Source organism: Protopterus annectens, chromosome 5.part0 (assembly GCF_019279795.1).
Source record: "Protopterus annectens isolate FY-2018-M chromosome 5.part0, PAN1.0, whole genome shotgun sequence".
Taxonomy (NCBI): domain Eukaryota; kingdom Metazoa; phylum Chordata; order Ceratodontiformes; family Protopteridae; genus Protopterus; species Protopterus annectens.
The window spans coordinates 1,081,878,449-1,081,898,078 of NC_056735.1; the positions used below are offsets into that span (position 1 = coordinate 1,081,878,449).

At 38.1% G+C, this 19,630-nt stretch overlaps 1 protein-coding gene across 1 annotated transcript in view; it reads right to left on the minus strand.

Moving 5' to 3' along the window:
- Positions 1–2,060: 2,060 nt before the first annotated feature.
- Positions 2,061–19,630, minus strand: part of LOC122801532 (interleukin-1 receptor type 1-like) — a 1,281,849-nt gene continuing 1,264,279 nt past the window's right edge. The window contains exon 11 of the mRNA XM_044070952.1: positions 2,061–2,920. Coding sequence (XP_043926887.1) covers positions 2,568–2,920 — 353 coding nt within the window. The 3' untranslated portion in view covers positions 2,061–2,567. The remainder of the gene's footprint in view (positions 2,921–19,630) is intronic.

Here is a 19,630-nt window from a genome sequence, read left to right on the forward strand (position 1 = left end):
AATTAGACAGCCACTAACTGAAAGTGCCAAAAAAGGAAAGACTATAATGATCAGATGAAAAGGAAAGAAAAATGGAAAACCCACAAATATATTAGCAAGTTAAACTCGTGTTGATCAAGATTTGACCAGGAATGGCTAAGTTGAGGTGAACTAAAACCAAAAGATGAAAGGCTAATAAAGGGGCACCAGGATAATGGACTACTTACATGTTGCTGTACAAATTCCAAATGAAGGTTCTGTAAAACAAAAAGGGAAACAGTCAAACATCTCTTTATTGGGTGTGATACATTCAGGGCAGAACGTCTGTATACTGAAAGGAAAAATAATGTGGTAATAGTATTGTATTGAGGATTGTGCTAGCGCAACAATATAGAAGCAGCTGAGAAGCACTGAAAACATGAACCACAAATCATTATACAAAAAGATGAAGTTGATATCAAATGGAATCACCCAATATCAATAGTTCAAATAATAGATGCAAGAAAACCAGATATAGTATTCCTTGGAAAAAAAAGACAAAAGTAGCATTGATCATTCAAATTGCTATACGCAGTGATTACAGTGCCTTATGTACAGGGAGGCACCAAGCCATAAACTAATAGGATTTGCAAGCAGAAATGAGACCAATGTAGAAGAAAGATACCCAAGCAGTTCCAAAAGTAGTAGGAGCAAATGGACTAACAATAAATAATTTACAGTCATACTTAAATATCCTGCAGTACATGGAATGTCATATGAAATGCAGAAGTAGGCAATTCTGGACACATTGTAGATGCTAAGAAGATCTCTCTTGGCTGATACCAAAGTCAGAAACAATAATAATTTCATGAGCTCTAATTATACCTTGGCTTAGGAATGGGGTCCATTCCCATCATGGTAGTAGAAACCTAAATTAAACTGAGAGACAGAAGTGATGTATTGCAGTGCAAATGTGTCTCAGTTTCAGAAACTTCATTTTCACATGAAAGAAAACTATCAAAGAAGTGAAAATAGTAAGTGCTCAAAGTATTACAGCGTGGTAAGTATATTTTAACTATGACCAAAAGGGCTACTACTTTACTAACTGTAGTTAGAAATGTTACAACTAAACATTATAGCTAGGGAGCAGGGACATTAAGTGTTTTTACTTTAATTGTATAACCCATTGTTACTGTTAGAAAAAAATAATGTTTTAATTGAAAGAACCAATGAATTGGATCATGTGATTTTACTTAGTTAAAATGCTATTCAGTTCTTCAGTTCAACATTTAAATGCATTTGTTCAGTATTTTAGCACAAAATGTATATAACTGCTTGCAGATACAAATGAATCTATTATACTGAGGCAGACACCTCACTGATCACCTTGCAGTCTAATGTGTTAAACAATCATAGACAGAAATGTCCCAAATGATGATGTCATCACTCCCTAAGCCTGACTGATAGTAATAGGTACTGCATTATGCCATGGGGAGCAAGCAAAAATACAAATATGAAAGTGAGCTACATTAAAATAATAAAAAAGATACAAAATGCTCAGGTTAAAACAGTTATGATGGATTGACAAGAAATAACTCTGTATTTAAAAATGTGCAAACATGATTGCCTATACTCTTTAAATGTATTCGCTCTTCAACTTTCACCCCCATCATGTACCGCATGCTCTAGTTTGGCCTAAGGGTACCACACAGTTTACTTTTTAAAGCATAAGAAGATAGCAAAGTATCCTGTATAAACATTTAGGCAAACCGTATATTTGAAACATTTACAGTAAACCAAATCAGTGTTGTTTCACTTAAATGAACAGTCTTTTTATGATGGTCAGAAAAAGAAGTCAATAATTGTCCTGTTTGCTTTCTTTGCCAAAACTCTGATATTCTCACAAAAGATTAACAGATAACCTCTGCATAAATGAAATCAGGTTATTCTTCTTTCTCTGAAAGCACTGTACATCAGAACAAATACAGTTGAATAAAAGATAAGTATAATACAAACCTATTTACTGAGTTTTTTCATTTGTTTAAATAGATAAGCTTCAGACAAGTTCCTCTTTTCAGACATGATGAGTGTTGTATGGTTATTTTACTTATTCCAGTCATGCATTATTTAGATACAGACTAATGAATCAATTTCATGACAACAGGGTGAAGCTCATAGCCTTACCTCAGCTGAATTGTGTGCCACACAGAAACAGTCAATAGAGCAATTAGTCTAATTTGTCAAGTACTGACCAGAGCAATATAATATCCATTTATTAGGTTTGAACAATACTAAGTGATATTAAAACCACAAACCAAAAAATAAATTTTTTCTAACAATGTATCAAAATGGTTTACTTAAACTGCCAATAAAATAAGCCACAACAAACATAAAATGCAGAGAATGTACAACTGGCATCTGGTGTGTACTAATAACTATTAGTACATTCTTAAAGAAAAAAAAATACTACAACATTATTTTAACTTAGAAAAATTCATAAGTAACTGAGCACTGATAAAGCATAACACTAGAAGAGAAATGACACACACACTGAATTAATCACTTAAAAGCACAGTGACTGAAACAATTGCAAACAAAATTTGTTCAGGTTATACTAGAGAAAGCAGCTCTGATGTATTTAAGGTTGTTGGTGGCATGTTATATCTCACTTTTTTCCAAAAACAGGAATTTGACATCTGTGATTTCATTGCCAAATCTCCAGTCCATGTAATAGTTCCTTGCTTTTTTCTTAAATGTTTGATCGACTCTGGAAATGTTGCAAAGTCTTTTAATTTTTCCAGCTCAATCAAAATGACCTTCATTTCAGTAACAAGGGCATTATATAATCCAATATGATGTTCAAATGTCATTGTCGCTTGCTCATCCATAAATCCATCTGGAGTAAGAATAAATATTAACCTCCTGGATTGCCGTATGGTACTTTCCACAATTTCAACTGCAGCTGGAGAGAAAAAATAAAATGTTAGAAAATTCACAAAGGCTAAGCTTGTACACACGATAAAAATCCATGAAACATTGAAGCAATGGTTTTGTTAAACAAGTTCATACTCCATATTATTTTAACATAATGTGATAAGCAATTTTCAGATTTAACGTCAGTTATAAGTAGCTTTCTGCATGTATGGTTTGGCAAAATTTTATGCCGGATGCCCTTCCTGATGCAACCCTCTCCATTTATCCAGGCTTGGGACTGACACAAAGCAATGCACTGGCTTGTGCATCCCCAGTGGGTGCTGGCGGAAATTGGGCTACTGTTGGCCAAAGGAGGAGAAGAGGGAGAAGGCATGCCCAAAGGAAGGTAAAGGCTAGGACTGTGATAGTGAGGGTCAGAACTTTGAATGTTGGCAGTATGACTGGTATAGGGAGAGAGCTAGCTGATATGATGGACTGAAGGACTTTGGTATATTATGTGTGCAAGAGTCCAGATGGAAGGGGAGCAAGGCTAGGTGTATCGGAGGTGGTTTCAAATTGTTTTATCATGGTGTGGATGGGAAAAGAAATGGCGTAGGCATTATCCTGAAGGAACAGTATGCTAAGAGTGTTTTGGAGGTGAAAAGAGTGTCGGATAGAGTGATATTTATGAAGCTGGAAATTGATGGTGTAATGATGAATGTTGTTAGTGCATATGCTCCACAAGTTGGGTGTGAGATGGATGAGAAAGAAAATTTTTGGAGTGAGTTAGATGAAGTGGTGATGACTGTACCCAAGGGTGAGAGACTGGTGATTAAAGCAGATTTCAATGGGCATGTTGGTGAAGGGAACAGAGAGGATAAGGAAGTGATGAGTAGGTATGGTGTTAAGCAAAGGAATGCAGAAGGTCGGATGGTAGTGGATTTTGTGAAAAGGATGGACATGATTGTGATGAATACGTATTTTAACAAGAGGGAGGAACATAGGGTGACATACAAGAGTGGAGGAAGAAGCACACAGGTGGATTATATCTTATGTAGAAGGGCCAATCTGAAGGAGAATGGAGACTGTAAAGCTGTGTCAGGGGAAAGTGTAGTTAAGCAGCATAGGATGGTAGTTTGTAGGATGACATTGGTGATCTAGAAGAGGAGGATGAGTGTGAGGGCAGCACCAAGGATCAAATGGTGGAAACTGAAAAAAGGTAATTGTGAGGTGATGTTCAGGGAAGAGTTAAGACAGGCACTGGGTGGCAGTGAAGACTTACTGAATAGCTGGTTAACTACAACAGAACTAGTAAGAGAGATGGCTAGAAAGGTGCTTGGTGTGACATCTGGAAAGAGGAAGGAGGACAAGGAGACCTGGTGGTGGAATGAAGAAGTACAGGAGAGTATACAGAGAAAGAGGTTGGCGAAGAAGAAGTGGGATTGTCAAAGAGATGAAGAAAGTAGACAAGAGTATAAGGAGATGAAGTGCATGGCAAAGAGAGAGGTGGCAAAGGCTAAGGATAAGACATATGAAGAGTTGTATAAAAGGTTGGACACTAAGGAGGGAGAAAAGGACCTGTAACAATTGGCTAGACAGAGGGACCGAGCTAGTAAAGATGTGCAGCAGGTAAGGGTGATACAGGATAATGAGGAAAGCGTACTCACAAGCAAGAAGAGTGTGTTGAGCAGATGGAAAGAGTACTTTGAGGGGTTGATGAATGAAGAGAATGAGAGGGAGAGAAGGTTGGATGATGTGCGGATAGTGAATCATGAAGTGCAGTGGATTAGCAAGGAGGAAGTAAGGACAGCTATGAAGAGGATGAAGAACGGAAAGGCTATTGGTCCCAATGACATACCTGTGGAAGCATGGAGGTGTTTAGGTGAAATGGCAGTGGAGTTTTTAACTAGATTGTTTAATGAAATCTTGGAAAGAGAGAGGATGCCTGAGGAATAGAGAAAAAGTGTTTTGGTACCAATTTTTAAGAATAAGGGTGATGTGCAGAGCTGTAGTAACTACAGAGGGATTAAACTGATCAGTCACAGCATGAAGTTATGGGAAAGAGTAGTGGAAGCTAGGTTAAGAAGGGAGGTGATGAGTAGTGATCAGCAGTATGGTTTCATGCCAGGAAAGAGCACTACAGATGCGATTTTTGCTCTGAGAGTGTTGATGGAGAAGTACAGAGAAGATCAGAAGGAGTTGCATTGTGTCTTTGTGGATTCAGAGAAAGCACATGACAGGGTGCCTAGAGAGGAGTTGTGGTACTGTATGAGGAAGTCGGGAGTGTCAGAGAAATATGTAAGAGTGGTACAGGATATGTACAAGGGTAGTGTGACAGTGGTGAGGTCTGCGGTGGGAGTGACAGATGCATTTAAGGTGGAGGTGGGATTACATCAAGGATCAGCTCTGTGCCCTTTCTTATTTGCAATGGTGATGGACAGGTTGACAGACGAGATCAGACAGGAGTCCCTGTGGACTATGATGTTTGCAGATGACATTGTGATCTGTAGTGAGAGTAGGGAACAGGTGGAGGAGACCCTGGAGAGGTGGAGATATGCTCTAGAGGGAAGAGGAATGAAGGTCAGCAGGACTAAAACAGAACATATATGTGGGAATGAGAGGGAGGATAGAGGAATGGTGAGGATGCAGGGAGTAGAAGTGGCAAAGGTGAATGAGTTTAAGTACTTGGGATCAACAGTTCAGAGTAATGGTGAGTGTGGAAGAGATGTAAAGAATAGAGTACAGGCAGGATGGAGTGGGTGGAGAAGAGTGTCAGGAGTGATTTGTGACAGACGAGTTCCAGTAAGAGTGAAAGGGAAGGTCTACCAGAGGGTAGTGAGACCAGCTATGTTATATGGGTTGGAGACGGTGGCATTGACAAAAAGGCAGGAGTCAGAGCTTGACGTGGCAGAGTTGAAGATGTTAAGATTTGCACTGGGTGTGATGAGGATGGACAGGATTAGGAATAAGTATATTAGAGGGTCAGCCCAGGTTGGAAGGTTTGGAGACGAAGCCAGAGAGGCAAGATTACACTGGTTTGGACATGTGCTGAGGAAGGATGCAGAGTATATTGGGAAAAAGATGCTAAGGATGGAGCTGCCAGGTAACAGGAAAAGAGGAAGGCCTAAGATAAGGTTTATGGATGTGGTGAGAGAGGACATGCAGGTGGTTGGTGTGACAGAGCAAGATGCAGAGGACAGAAAGAAATGGAAACAGTTGATCTGCTGTGGCGACCCCTAACGGGAGCAGCTGAAAGAAGAAGAAGAAAGTCAGTTATAAGTAGTCCAGTAAATACATACATATGTATATATATCTATATATATCTATATATATATATATATATATATATATATATATATATATATATATATATACATACACACACACACACGCACGCACGCACGCACGCACACACACACACACACACACACACACACACACACACACACACACACACACACGGGTCTACTTCATAACATTAAAATTTCATAACATTGAATTTCAGGGTCTATATTAGATCAGCGAACGCTTAAAAAAGCAAACGCTGATTGATCGACCTTATGTAAACGAAAACTTACAATCTCGAACTGTCAGATCAGCGATTTTTTTCCTAGGGAAAAAAATTGCTGATCCAAAACACATACACACATCACAAGCACACCAAACAAACAGAAATCCACACACATACACCTAAAATCTGACACCTAACCCTACACTAAACTATGCACACACCACTAACTATACACTTACCTTAACCCAAACCCTAACCCTAAGGCCAGTCACTATCGCACACTCACCTCACCCGCTCCATAACCCTAACTCACCTAAACCCACCCTAACCCTCACGTCCACACAATCGCACACATACCTAACCCAAGCCCTAACCCTAACTCACCTAATCCACCCTAACACTCACATCCACACAATCACACACTTACCTGAATCTGACCTGTAACTTTCCACCACAGCACTGAAAATACCGAAGCAACAGAAATGGACAACCAAATTCTTTCCCTAGAAAAAAATTCGAGTTTCTGTTGCTTCGATATTTTTAACTTTCACTAAAATAAGTTCGATCAATCAGCATTCACTTGTTTAAGCATTCGCTGATCTAATATAGACCCGAATTTTATAACATTAAGACCATACTATCAAAAATTCAAAACTTTGAAAACCCAAAACATTGAAAACTCAGAATATTGAACGTGTGCTTCATAACATTGAAAACTACATTGCACAAGTATATAAGATCGCCTCCACCTACAAAAACACCTAACAAACACACTTTCTACTACGTTTCTGCAGGGGGCCAAGCCTCTTGCACCCCCCATGTGGGGGACTCTGCCCCCAACATCCCCCATAAATTAAATATACCAATTCCAAGATCACACTACAGTGGAAAAAGTTAATTTCCTAACCTCACTATGCCCAGTGGGACATACAGAAGTGTAGGACTGAGCTTGCTATGCATGTGTCTAAGGCAGAAAAGACACTGGTCTTGAATGGAATTTTCCCATCTTCTAGAATAATGCTGAGGCTCAAAGACAAGATAATTGGCTTTAATAATTGGATGTGCAATTGATGTCATTCTAGAGTGATCCAGTATCTATCAGCTTGGGATTAGATGTCTGTCAAGTCTTCCTGCACTGCCAGGGATGGCCTGCACCTCTTTTCCAAGACATTTACAGTCTGACTAAAGCCTTTGCTGTCTCTATAGTGCCTTTTCAGGCAGAGACCATCTGATGGGCTTTCCAGCCTAGTAACTTCTAATTTGGAACACATTAATGTAACTCTACTCAGTACCGGAAGTCTTAATAAAAAAGTCCTGAATTTGAAATTTTCAGGCAACTTGAGCACATTCACAACAATTGCTATAGCTCAGAGCAATTAAAGAACTCCCACTGTTCCTGGGTGTAATGCCAGTTATGTCTTCAGACACACTTGCAATTAAGGAGCAGTATCAGTATTTGCCAAATATATCATCACCTCATGATAGATTCCTTGAGAAACTACATTTTAACTCCTAGAAGTTGAAATCACTTCAAACACAACTAATTATGACTTCATAGCTAAACATGACTAATTATCACATCATAGCTAGCTATAAAACACTGTATATGGTCCCTTCTAAGCACAATATATATCTTTATGTATTAGCTGAAATTCCCATTAAACCCAAAACGTTTCTACTGGGAGACTTTATTTGTCCCTCATCTCCTACAGAGAGAAAGGTGGGTGACCTGGCAATCCTGTGTTGCCAGTACTTAGTTGATGTGTATGAGAGCAATCCTATTTGTCTGGCACGCGGGCACAGTACATGCTAAAATGTACTAGATATATGCACCTGGTTGTCTGTCACTGGAGGTCATGGTCACCTGATTCCAGGCATGTTCGGGGGCATTATAAAGGATGGGCTTAAAAGTAGGCAGAGGACTAGGACCTAGGTAGGTACGTAGGCAAGATAAATTCTGGAGTGGAATAGTGCAAGTGCTATGATGATTCATGTATTGATACTGATGTTTATGCAGGGCTTTGATTTATGTTTAAATCTGTCACCTAAATGCACTGATGGCATCTGTGATGGTGAAGCCATTTAACTTTAGTTCTAATACTTCTAAGCATAGGCCATCCACATATCCACATATAGTATTACTTTTAAATTAGTTATGCTAGCTGCCTAGGTAAATATGAAAAACAATAATCCCCTGTATAATATTACTTGACAATGTGTATACTGATAATATAGCAGGAACTATCTAAACAGAACTATACAAACATTGTGCTGTAATGGTTACAAATCGCAACTACCAACAGATCGTTTCTAGATTTATTAACCACCACAATACTTTTAAACTATTGCTGCAATTATACGTACCAATATATTTATTGCACCTAAAATAGGACATTGAAGATAATGCAGTAGCAAATCATATATTTTATATATCATATGCCACTTTTCCATGCCTAACAGAGGATGTGCAACATCTAAAAAGGGGTGAAGTTAACCTTTTCTCATTTCGCTTTAAAATAGATTGTGGTGAACTAACGATCATCATAACAATTGTAGATTAGTCATGAAATACATTTCAGCTCTGCAGGAGCAGTCAGAGTTTTAGAATAATATTTGGTTCTTACATATTCCCTTGCAAGGTCATTGCTTATATCCATGACAGCAGAAAGCACATCTGCCATAAAACAATTATGGTTGCAGTCAGTTTTAAGGGTAGCAAAGGATTTCTGGTGAAATTAGGTTGTCTAATGACAGAATAGCAAACTTTTACACAGAGGCTTCTTTTGTCATCAGTCAAGGGTAATAAGATATTTTTGGTGAAATTATGCTGCCTTTTGTTTGGATTATAGGATTTTGTATACATGTTGCTTATTCCTTAAGTTTTAAAGTTAATGAGCAACTGTTGATGTTTTTGGTGTGTGTGTGTGTGTGTGTGTGTGTGTGTGTGTGTGTGTGTGTGTGTGTGTGTGTGTGTGTGTGTGTGTGTGTGTGTGTGTGTGTGTGTGTGTGTGTGTGTGTGTGTGTGTGTGTGTGTGTGTGTGTGTGTGTGTGTGTGTGTGTAGATATAGATACACACACACATATATATATATATATATATATATATATATATATATATATATATATATATATATATGGGTCCCCTTCGAATGGTCGACATTTCACAATGTCGACATTCATATGGCCAAGACCACATGATCGACATTTGTAATGAAGACCATGGGGAACCGGCATCTCCCTACAGTGCGGAATGGAAAGATTTCCACTTATGCACTGTAGTGCAATCTTGGAGTTGGTATATTTAAGTTCCAGTGGGGGTGTGGGGGGGGGGGTGGAGCAGCGTTAAGGTAAGTTTGTTTTTGTTTTTTATGTTCTACTTGTATGGTTGACATTTCAAATGTCGATCATATGGTCTCGGCGATATGAATTTCGACATTGTGAAATGTCGACCATATTAAGTGGATCCATATATATGCACATATATATATATATATATATATATATATATATATATATATATATATATATGTATATAGGTTTACTATCATAATGTCATAGGGAAAACCATTTTTAATGAAAAGACTGAAATAAAATCTCAAAAACAAAAACAAGATTTACCCTAAATGTTGAATGTCAGAAACATGGTGATCGACATTCAACATACCATACTTCCAGCTTCGAAAGTCTGTATGTCATTTTACATTTTTGCAGGGAGGCAAGCACCCCTGCACCCCCATACACCCCCTTCAAATTATATATACCAACTCCAAGAAAGGAGCAAAGGCTATACAGCAGATTTCTGCTGAAGCAGCGATATCAAGAGGCAACACCAACTTTGGAACTAGTTCTGGCTCATTAGGTGATCGACCAGCTACATCTACACCAGCATACTGGTGTGATGTATATACACAGTCCTAACATTTGAATTCAGAAGCTATTATTTGCAATTTTAATCATGGGACACTACCTCAATGTAGAAATAATCATGTATCATCACTGATGGATGGATAACTTGTTGTTTAAAGGTACTCTTTGTTCTAATGTGCTGGATGAGAATGATATGTGTCTTGCAGTTTTGGTTGATGGTACAAGTGACAAAGAACTATTTCATTTTGATCACTAGCTTGTTAAAAAATACATTTTTTAAAGTTATACAGGGGCAGATTTTATTCCCACCGCATAGTTACCCTTGAATGTGATTCTCAGTGATTTGAAAAAGAAAATTTTGAACCTGTGTTCCTCAGACTTGAACAATAGTTACCTGTAGAAATGTATTAATTTAGACAGAGTACCTCAGGGTTTGAGGACAACTAGATTTCTGAATGCAATGTTAGTAGATTCTCCATATTATAAGTAATTTGTGAGTTTGTTAAACAAGTACGGAATGAAGACTATGGAATTGCTTATCAAACATAGTCTACACCATTTAACTAAATTGAATGAAGATGTGAGTGTGTTAAATCACAAAAGTATTGCTGATTTATTAGTTTCTATTTATAGATCACAATATGAGCAAGTGTTGGCAAAGGTGGATAAAGGTTATGATTCCATAAAGATTAGGAAGAATAAAAGATTTCTAGAGATATTAATCAATATAAATCAAACACCATTTTACATGGTGTAAAGTGCATCCTATGGCTGGTAATGCAGTTGTTTCTATCCTTTGAGAAAGGAAGTAAAAGTGACATTTATAAAGTATACAAGGATATCAATAAACAATACTTTTTCAATAATACTAAAAGTAAACACAGTTTATAATTGTCACTTTTAAATTATATGTCTCTCCATGTTATGAAACCAGAGAAAGGTTTGGGTACAGTTATTTATGATGCTATTGATTATTCTTGCATCATGTGGAATGTACTTAATCTGCGCATTTATTTGCTTGTGTCAAGAAATGAAGTCTATATATCATATCATATTATGACAGACTTATTTCTTGATGATTGTTTATTACAGAAGGCTATTACCACAGAGTTATCTAATTTTCTAAAATTGTCTATTCCAGTAATACCCAGTATACCTTGTGTACTCAAGGTCCATAAAAATGCATGTAATACATTTTAGAGCTATTGTGGCAGCTCACAGTTCTGAAATATACCTACTGGCTGCATAAACGGGTTATTAAAGCCAGTTTTTACAAATATTAGATGTGTTATGGAACTCTTAGAATTTTTTCAGTAGAATCAACAATAGTTTATGGGAACAAAACCTAGGTTTCCTAATGGTAGATGTAATGGATTTGTTCCCTGGCATTCCCTAAATACAGGCCTTGACCTTTTTCACAATGTGTTACTTAATTTTGATCTTTTTAACTAACACAGTGATAAAGCTGATATTGAATTCTATTAATATCATCTTAGAAAACAATTATGTTTTATTTGAAGTAGAGATTTTTAACCAAGGGAAAGGTGTAGCAATGGGGGCAGCTTGTGCCCCTACATATGCCATCCTTGTAATATATGGGTGACAAAACATATTTTTAACAGCAATGTATTTTTTCAACATATTAAACTATGCTTGCATTACCTTGATGATATCTTTACTATATTGTCAAGGCCTGATAACAGGTTCCTGCCTTTATTAATTGCATACAGAATACTACAGATGTTCTTAAATTTACATAATGAATACAATAAAGATTTGATTCATAAATGTTACATTAAAGAAGGATGATGGAATTTTCCACTCAAACTTTTACAGAAAAAAAAACAACTTTTAGTGACTCATGCTTTAATTTTAACAGCAATCACCCGCATTGCCAAAAAAAACGAATTTAGTGAAAGGGCAGTTTATTCATCTGTATGATTTCAGATTATGGCATCTCATTATTAGAATTTGATAAGTTGTAATGTATGTTTTACAGAGAGGTTATCCAGCAGGACTGGTAGAAGAAAACATGAATTATATTTTAAAATTGAGGAATTCCCATTATCAATAATTTTGGCTGACAGTAGTTGCCATAGAGAAACATCAGCTTAGGGTCATATCAAAACTTACGCTTTCAAAGTGCTTTGATATTGAAGTATAGAACTAAATCAAGTGAGATGAAAATAATATTATTCATACAAACTGGAATATATTTAGAAGAATGGGAGATTTACTGAAATTCTTGGCGATTCACTGCAGTTGGTATTTAAGATAATCTGAAAAAAATTGAGAGTACAAACAATAATAAAAAACATGAATATGCATATAACCAGAATAGAGGTACTAAAAATTATAGTAATTTTAGGCAGTTTTTGTATATTCTCTTGGAAGCATAATTAGTTCTACAGAATAATTTAAAATCTTGAAGTCTGTGTATGGCAAATGCTGTATGACTTGTGTGGTCTGTGGAGCCAAGTGCTCCACTTGCCCTGTTTTTATGTGGGCAAGACAGAGAGACATTTCAGAAGGAGGATTTATGAACACATGTATGACATTCAGGTGAGCAATGATAGGAATGCTTTGCTTAAGCATACTTTATCCCCAAGATTTAATAAAATCTGTGTAGACACCATGTAGAGCATACACAAAATGTATCCATGCACACAGCCACAATCCCCCCTTGGCAGTGTGCCATGCATATTAATGATGGCTTTCTGCCAAGCAAGAGCATAGGAACAGGGATATTAAATCAGTGTAGGGAGAAGAGTACAGGCAACCCATGGTTGTGGATGCATACAGGGTGAGGCTCCCTGTACTTCTCCCTGCTACTGTTGAAATGCTGTGAATTGGTTCAAATCTGTAATATTTTAATTTTTTTTTCCTTTTTTGTATGTTTGCGAGGAGCAGTGCAGTGCGGAGCACAACAATGACAAGCTCTCCTCACATATAGACAGCTGATACCTGCCTGAGATCTAAAAATAGAAATCGGATGAGATTAATTATCATAATTATGTATTTTTCTTATTTTATTGTTTCTATTTTTTTTAATTGCTGTTTGCGTGGGGCAGCGTAGAGTGCCACAGAGCTGAATGGTGCTCATACATGTATAGCTGACAATTGCTAGACATCTAAAAAAAGAAGCTGGATGTAATTAATTATTTATGTCTGGCTCTATTTAAACATGTTTGCATGGTACACCATGGTGCTTAGCACTGCTAACAGGTAGTCCAGTAGTATATGTGAAGCTATATTACTTTTCATAATACCCAAGTAGTTAAATGGGTAGAGATAAAGCCTAATACTTAGTAGGTCCTGGGTTTGAGTCCGTAGCAGTGACAAGATGACTGTAATTTATTTTATTATATATGTGTAATTTTAAAAACAAATCTGTGAAATATGGCATTGCTATGCTTTGCTGAAAACTGCTTAAATATGCTAACAGCTACTTTTGATTGTGTGGTGCTAAGCTTAGCTAAACCCCAGTTGTGTGAGTTTTCACATTGCTTAGGTCTACTTAGCTGGCTTGAACACTGCTAAGCAATGTGGTGCTTCTTTGAATGTTGCTCAGTGATGTATAAGGGCAGAAAAACAGCCTATATTAGGTGCAATAGGTAGGAATTCAGCAACATTCTTTGGAGTCTAATCAACTGGTGATATGGCAGGCGGTGCTGGTGAAGGTGCATGCTTTCAAGCATGAGATGGGGTATTCAGGAGTCCAGGAAATTTGTTGGGATCCTGATTAAAAATCATGAACCCAGGCTTCAGCAAGGTGGTTTCCAGGGCTCAGAGTGTATGGCAGAGGCCTGGAACTGGTTGGCCAGGGAACTCAGCTGTCTTACTGGTATGTCCTGAACAGGTGATCAGTGTCACCACCATTATGATGACCTGAAGAGGAAAATGATGGGAACCTTGGACACCTGGGTGCAAGAAGCCAGAGTTGGGAATGCCCTACAAATATGTAAGTATGTTTTCCACTGTTTTACCAATATGCAAGCTGAATGTCTGCACAACTGGTATGCATAATGGTGTGCTTCACTCCCAACAGCTGCAGCTGAGAGGGCTCGCAATGTCGAGTCCCATGCTGGGCGCCTGGCCAGATTGCATCATGAGTGTGGTATGTACAGATTTACTATGCTATCTGTAGTGCAATAAGCAAGAAAGGGTAAAGCATTTACTGCAATAAAGTATACACAATAAAAACTGTAGTGAAATAAATGAACAAGTAGAACTGTAGTGCAATACATGGGCAATTAGAGCTGTAGTGCAATAAATGAACAATAGCAACTGTTTTGCAATAAACAATAAACAACACAAATAACAGTAAGCAAAATGCTGTATAGCAGGATTGTGTTGTCATAACAATTGCAGTAGAGCTGTATGCATTGCTTGTCAATAGTAAGTTTGCCTTAGTCACGTATAATATTGTAATAGCTGTAGAAGACAAAACTAATAGCCTGCAAACTGTATTGTTTAACTCATAGTACAGTTCAAGGCTATCTCTAGGCCAATATCAGTCACATAATATATGTTCCACCTACTTCAGGTAATAAAGGTATATGGGTGAGGTAGCCCACTCTATGGGCAGATATTGTGTGGACTTCGCAGACATTTATCAGCAATACCAATAAAGTGTTAAGTAGCATTGTTTATTCCTACAGAAATGTGTTTTAATAAAGGTAGTATGGCTGTATTCCATAAATGTGTGTTCTACTGTCACTGCAGTCAAGTACAGCACTGCAATAGTTCTAGAATGCAAAACAAATTCAGTCACATAATGCTGTCTTTTTCTCCTACTCCAGGAACAAAAGGTATATGGGTGAGGTAGCCCATGTTATGAACATATATGATTGTGGTTACATTTCACAGACACTTAACAGCAATACCAATAAAGTGTTAAGCAGCATTGTTGATTCCTAAATACATCTGTCTACATATTCCCAGAATGGCTGTATTGCTTACATGTCTGTGCTAAGCTGCTGTAGTCAATGTTACATTTTTTGCAGATGTCCCCTGCAGTCACAGCTATTGGGTTGTATTCCCAATCCTGCCACTTAAGGTATGATGGATGTCTAGTTTATGTACTGTACACAAATATGCCTCTCAAGTGTCATGATTTCTTGTAATGTAATTAAAACTGTCTAATCCGTCTGTCACAAAATTACCAAAAAATAATTGCCTGGAATTCAATGTATTACCAAATCAACTTAGAGAACGCCTTGGTAGTTATAGAAGTCCACATTATGTAAAGTGTTTTGTGTAATTCTGTACCTGCATTTGTTATTGCTCGGCCCATAATGACCCATGCTACTCAGCTATAGAAGAATTGCAGTCACTGTACTCAAAACTGACACTACATTCCTGTAGAGTATTTATTATCAGTGTTTTCAAGGATATAGTCTTCATTGTCAGTAATGGATTGTTTCTCTCTGACTCTCCCCACCCCTTATCTTCATTTATTTATTATTGTTATTAATTAGGATTTCATATTAACATATTTTGTTAAACTATATTTTTACAAAATGTGATGTATTATTGTTATGTGTTATTATGATACAGTATTAATGTATTTTGTTAAAATGTTTTGTTAGCCTTATGGTTTACTTCGTACTGGCATGCTGCTAACATACTGACTGTTATATTATTTACTGTTGTGTTACACATAATATGCATTAATATGTATTTGGATTAATTCAATTATGTTCCATTCTGTTAATACTAACAATAGTTTGGTTATTACTAACCTTAACTTATTGCTATACCTCATTTACCACAGCATGTCAAGGTAGTCCACAGTGGTGGAGGGGGAGTTATCACCCAGGATGAGCTGCCAGTCTTGGTGCACAGGATAGTCTACTGTGGGTTTGACCGCTGCCTGTGCCAGATTAAGGGCATGCTGGCCAACCTGGTAGGGCAGCCTTGTCCTGGTGCCCAGCATCCAACACTTTCTTGGTGCGCAGGATAGTCTACTGTGGGTTTGACCACCGCCTGTGCCAGATTGAGGGCATGCTAGCCAACCTGGTGGGGCAGACTTGTCCTGGTGCTCAGCCCCCAGCACTGCCACCCCTGTGGCAGTGAAGGAGCAGTGCCGACAGTCCCATGGGTGGGGATCTGAGTCATGCAACTACCATCTGAAAACACATTGGACCTGGATTCCACAACACCCTCCCTATCCAAGGTGTTCACCCCCTCATGTGTCACACACTGCCCCTGTCTGCTGTCTTGTCCATCTTGTCTGTCTGCAAATGCATCCTCATCTACCCAACTTACCTCCCCCACGCATACCTATGTCCCTTATCCAACATTCCATTTTCACCTTAAAGAAAAATGGGCACCTGTCCCAGAAAAAAAGATATTGTACCATACATAACTCTCCATTTCACATATGTGTCCACTGGACACAGGTAATTTGGTCCAATTGGCTTGACAATGCAGTTATGTTGTCCTCACCCCTTTATCTAGGGTTGAGAGTTCAAAGTCATGTACAAATTTGGTCAAAGTGCACAGTTGTTGCTGTACAAGAAATGGATAGCTATGGTTATTTCCTACACCCTTCCAGCACACCATACCTGCTATTTACTATGTTTTTCCTCTTGCTTGCACCCCATTTCACCACTTTCCTATCTCTCAATTTTTCTTTTCTTTTTCTTAGCATATTGCTGCATGACGTGACATGCAGCTTTGTTAAGCTTAGCTAAATAAAGCTATATTGACTATATGTGTTTTTAAACTTGTAATACATGCTTACAAAATAAACACCTGTCCCATGTTTCGAACCTGAGACCAGCATACCTGCAGGGTGCTGCATTAACCTTCCAGGCCACACAACTTCTAATTAAAACAGCTGGTTTAAACAAAACATAGTAATTGCCAGTTGCATTCATTAAGTGTGTTTCAGCAGGGGTGCACACTGTGCCATGTTGTGCAAACTTCATTAAAAAGTAATGGAAAAAATGGGAGTGTATCTTGGACTCTGGTGCAATACTACACCACTAAACAGCCAAAGACATAATAATGGATGTAAGTGAGGCCTGTGATAGCAGCAAAATGTGCCCTTCAGCAGCAACATATAGAAAGACACCTGCTAAGGCATTAATGGTAAAATACATATACACCTGGGAACCTGGTGCACACCTATATTCATATAACGCCATGCACATACTGATGGATGTAGACAATTTATGTCTAGCCTATATTGTGCACATATATCTCAGCCTGTATTGTGCACATATATCTTGCAAATATACCTCCTGTAGCAGTGACTCAGTAGCACAGTCTGTTAATCACCTTGTCAACAGTACATTTTGCTATACACAGTCCTGGGTTCAAATCCAGTGGTGTGTAGAAGTGAATGTACAGTATTGTGAAGGCAGCAATTACTGACTGAGTCATGCACTCTTTAACCACACAATGTATTTCAAATGACATGTCTGCTTTTCACTGATGGAAGTCACAGGCCTGCAGGTAGGAACACACTTCACATATCCCTATAACAAAACTATATATGCATAAAGTGTCACACCTTGCATCAATATACATTCACGCAAAACATCAATGCAGGTACTGCAAATGAGGGTCACTAATAGCCGAGTGCACCACACAATCCTGCCAAAGTCACTGTGCAGATTATCACAGCTGCACAGCTAACATACACATTGAAAGTCCCAGCTTGTAATAAGGCTTGCCCATATATACACTGCAGATTAGTACCAGACTGTAACACATAATCTGGCAGTTGCCCAAATGGTGGACATATTCTTATATTTATACCCCATCTTACTCAAGGACATACCAAACATGTTGCCTAGTACTCTTAGTGATACTGTTGCCTAACATACTGACCTTAAACTCATGCCTTAACTGGAGTGGAAAGGATAGCCTCACTCTGGCTCTGCCTCTATAACAAGGCTGACACAGCTCCCATAGTTACTCCTACAGCTTGCTGTCCTCCAAAGTGTTCACACTCTCTGTCTATGTCATATGTTAACACCTTTCATCTACCCACTATCCAACCTCTTCTTTAGAGCTCCCACAGATGCACTATAGTTATTGTTACACATTACTTACCACCTCACTGACACTAATTCCCCACTCTCCCATCTATACCCACTAACTCTCCCCTAGACGAAGTTAAATAGCTTTCCCTTAAAATGTCAATTTTTAGTTTTTTTCTTTCTTCTCTTATCTTTACTACATCTTCAAGATTATATCTAGTAAACATACGGTATGAACAATAATCACATTACTACCTGCTATACTTTTAATTGTATGTCTAAACCACTGTGCTTATGTAAATATCTTATGCAATCATATGTTATCTGCTATATACCTGTATGTGTAAACTACAATGCTCATGTAAATATCTTATGTATAGTATGTTAGTAATTGTTTCTGGAGCTTTTCTTCCCGGGCCTCCACTGAAAATGGACAGATCTGTCCAGTCGGACCTCCCCGGTAAACAAATGTAAAATAAATAAATAAATGTCTGTTACCTGCAGCAGCAGCTGTAGCCTGTAGCACACACATCTCTATGTAAAGGTTTCTGCTACAGACCTACCCTTTGCAATGATGTAGTCTCCTCACCCCAGTAATGTCCAGCACAACATATCAGGAAAGGGACCCTACTGTGGTTGCATGTAATTGGCTGATAATAGTGTGAAATCAGATATTTAAGCTGCAATTAGCATTTCAGACCCATAGATTGGTTTAGAGGGAATCACCTATTGATGAGAAGCATGTTTAAAATGTAAGCAGCTGGCTATGAGGAACCATTCTGTATGAGACTTTCCTCACACAGAGCATGCCTTTGTGAAAACTTTACTATCACCACATATCAACAGAGGAGTAGTGCACTCCATCAGGTATGTAACTGATTTTGTGTAAAACAGGATACAGATGGATGAACAGACTTGTGGGAAATAGGGATTACAGCATTAAGCCTGTCTTAGACCTGTGATAATGCCATGTCATTGATCTCCTGCTGTCTTATACAATACATCAAGGGTGCATTGTCTTTTGTCATTGTGGCACACTGGTCTTGTTGGACTCTCCCTCATAGGAGATACACCACAGTAGACTCAAGTGTTGGGTGTATAATCATACAACAGTATCTGTCATGGCACACATGGGAATGCCTGACTATTGCTACTATCTCAGTTGTATCCACACACTTAGTATGTTTGCACACTGTGGAGTATGACATGTGTGAGCAAGCAGTGGATACTGCCAGCCATTTTGTCCTTCTGTATCTCTACATAGAGCACTTCCACATATGTGATCCTGTAATGTGTTCCCCTTTTGTTGTCTTTCAGGGATCATGTACTCTAGATGCCATGCACCCTTCTCTGATGCAGAAAATGAAATTATACTGGAAGGACTAAG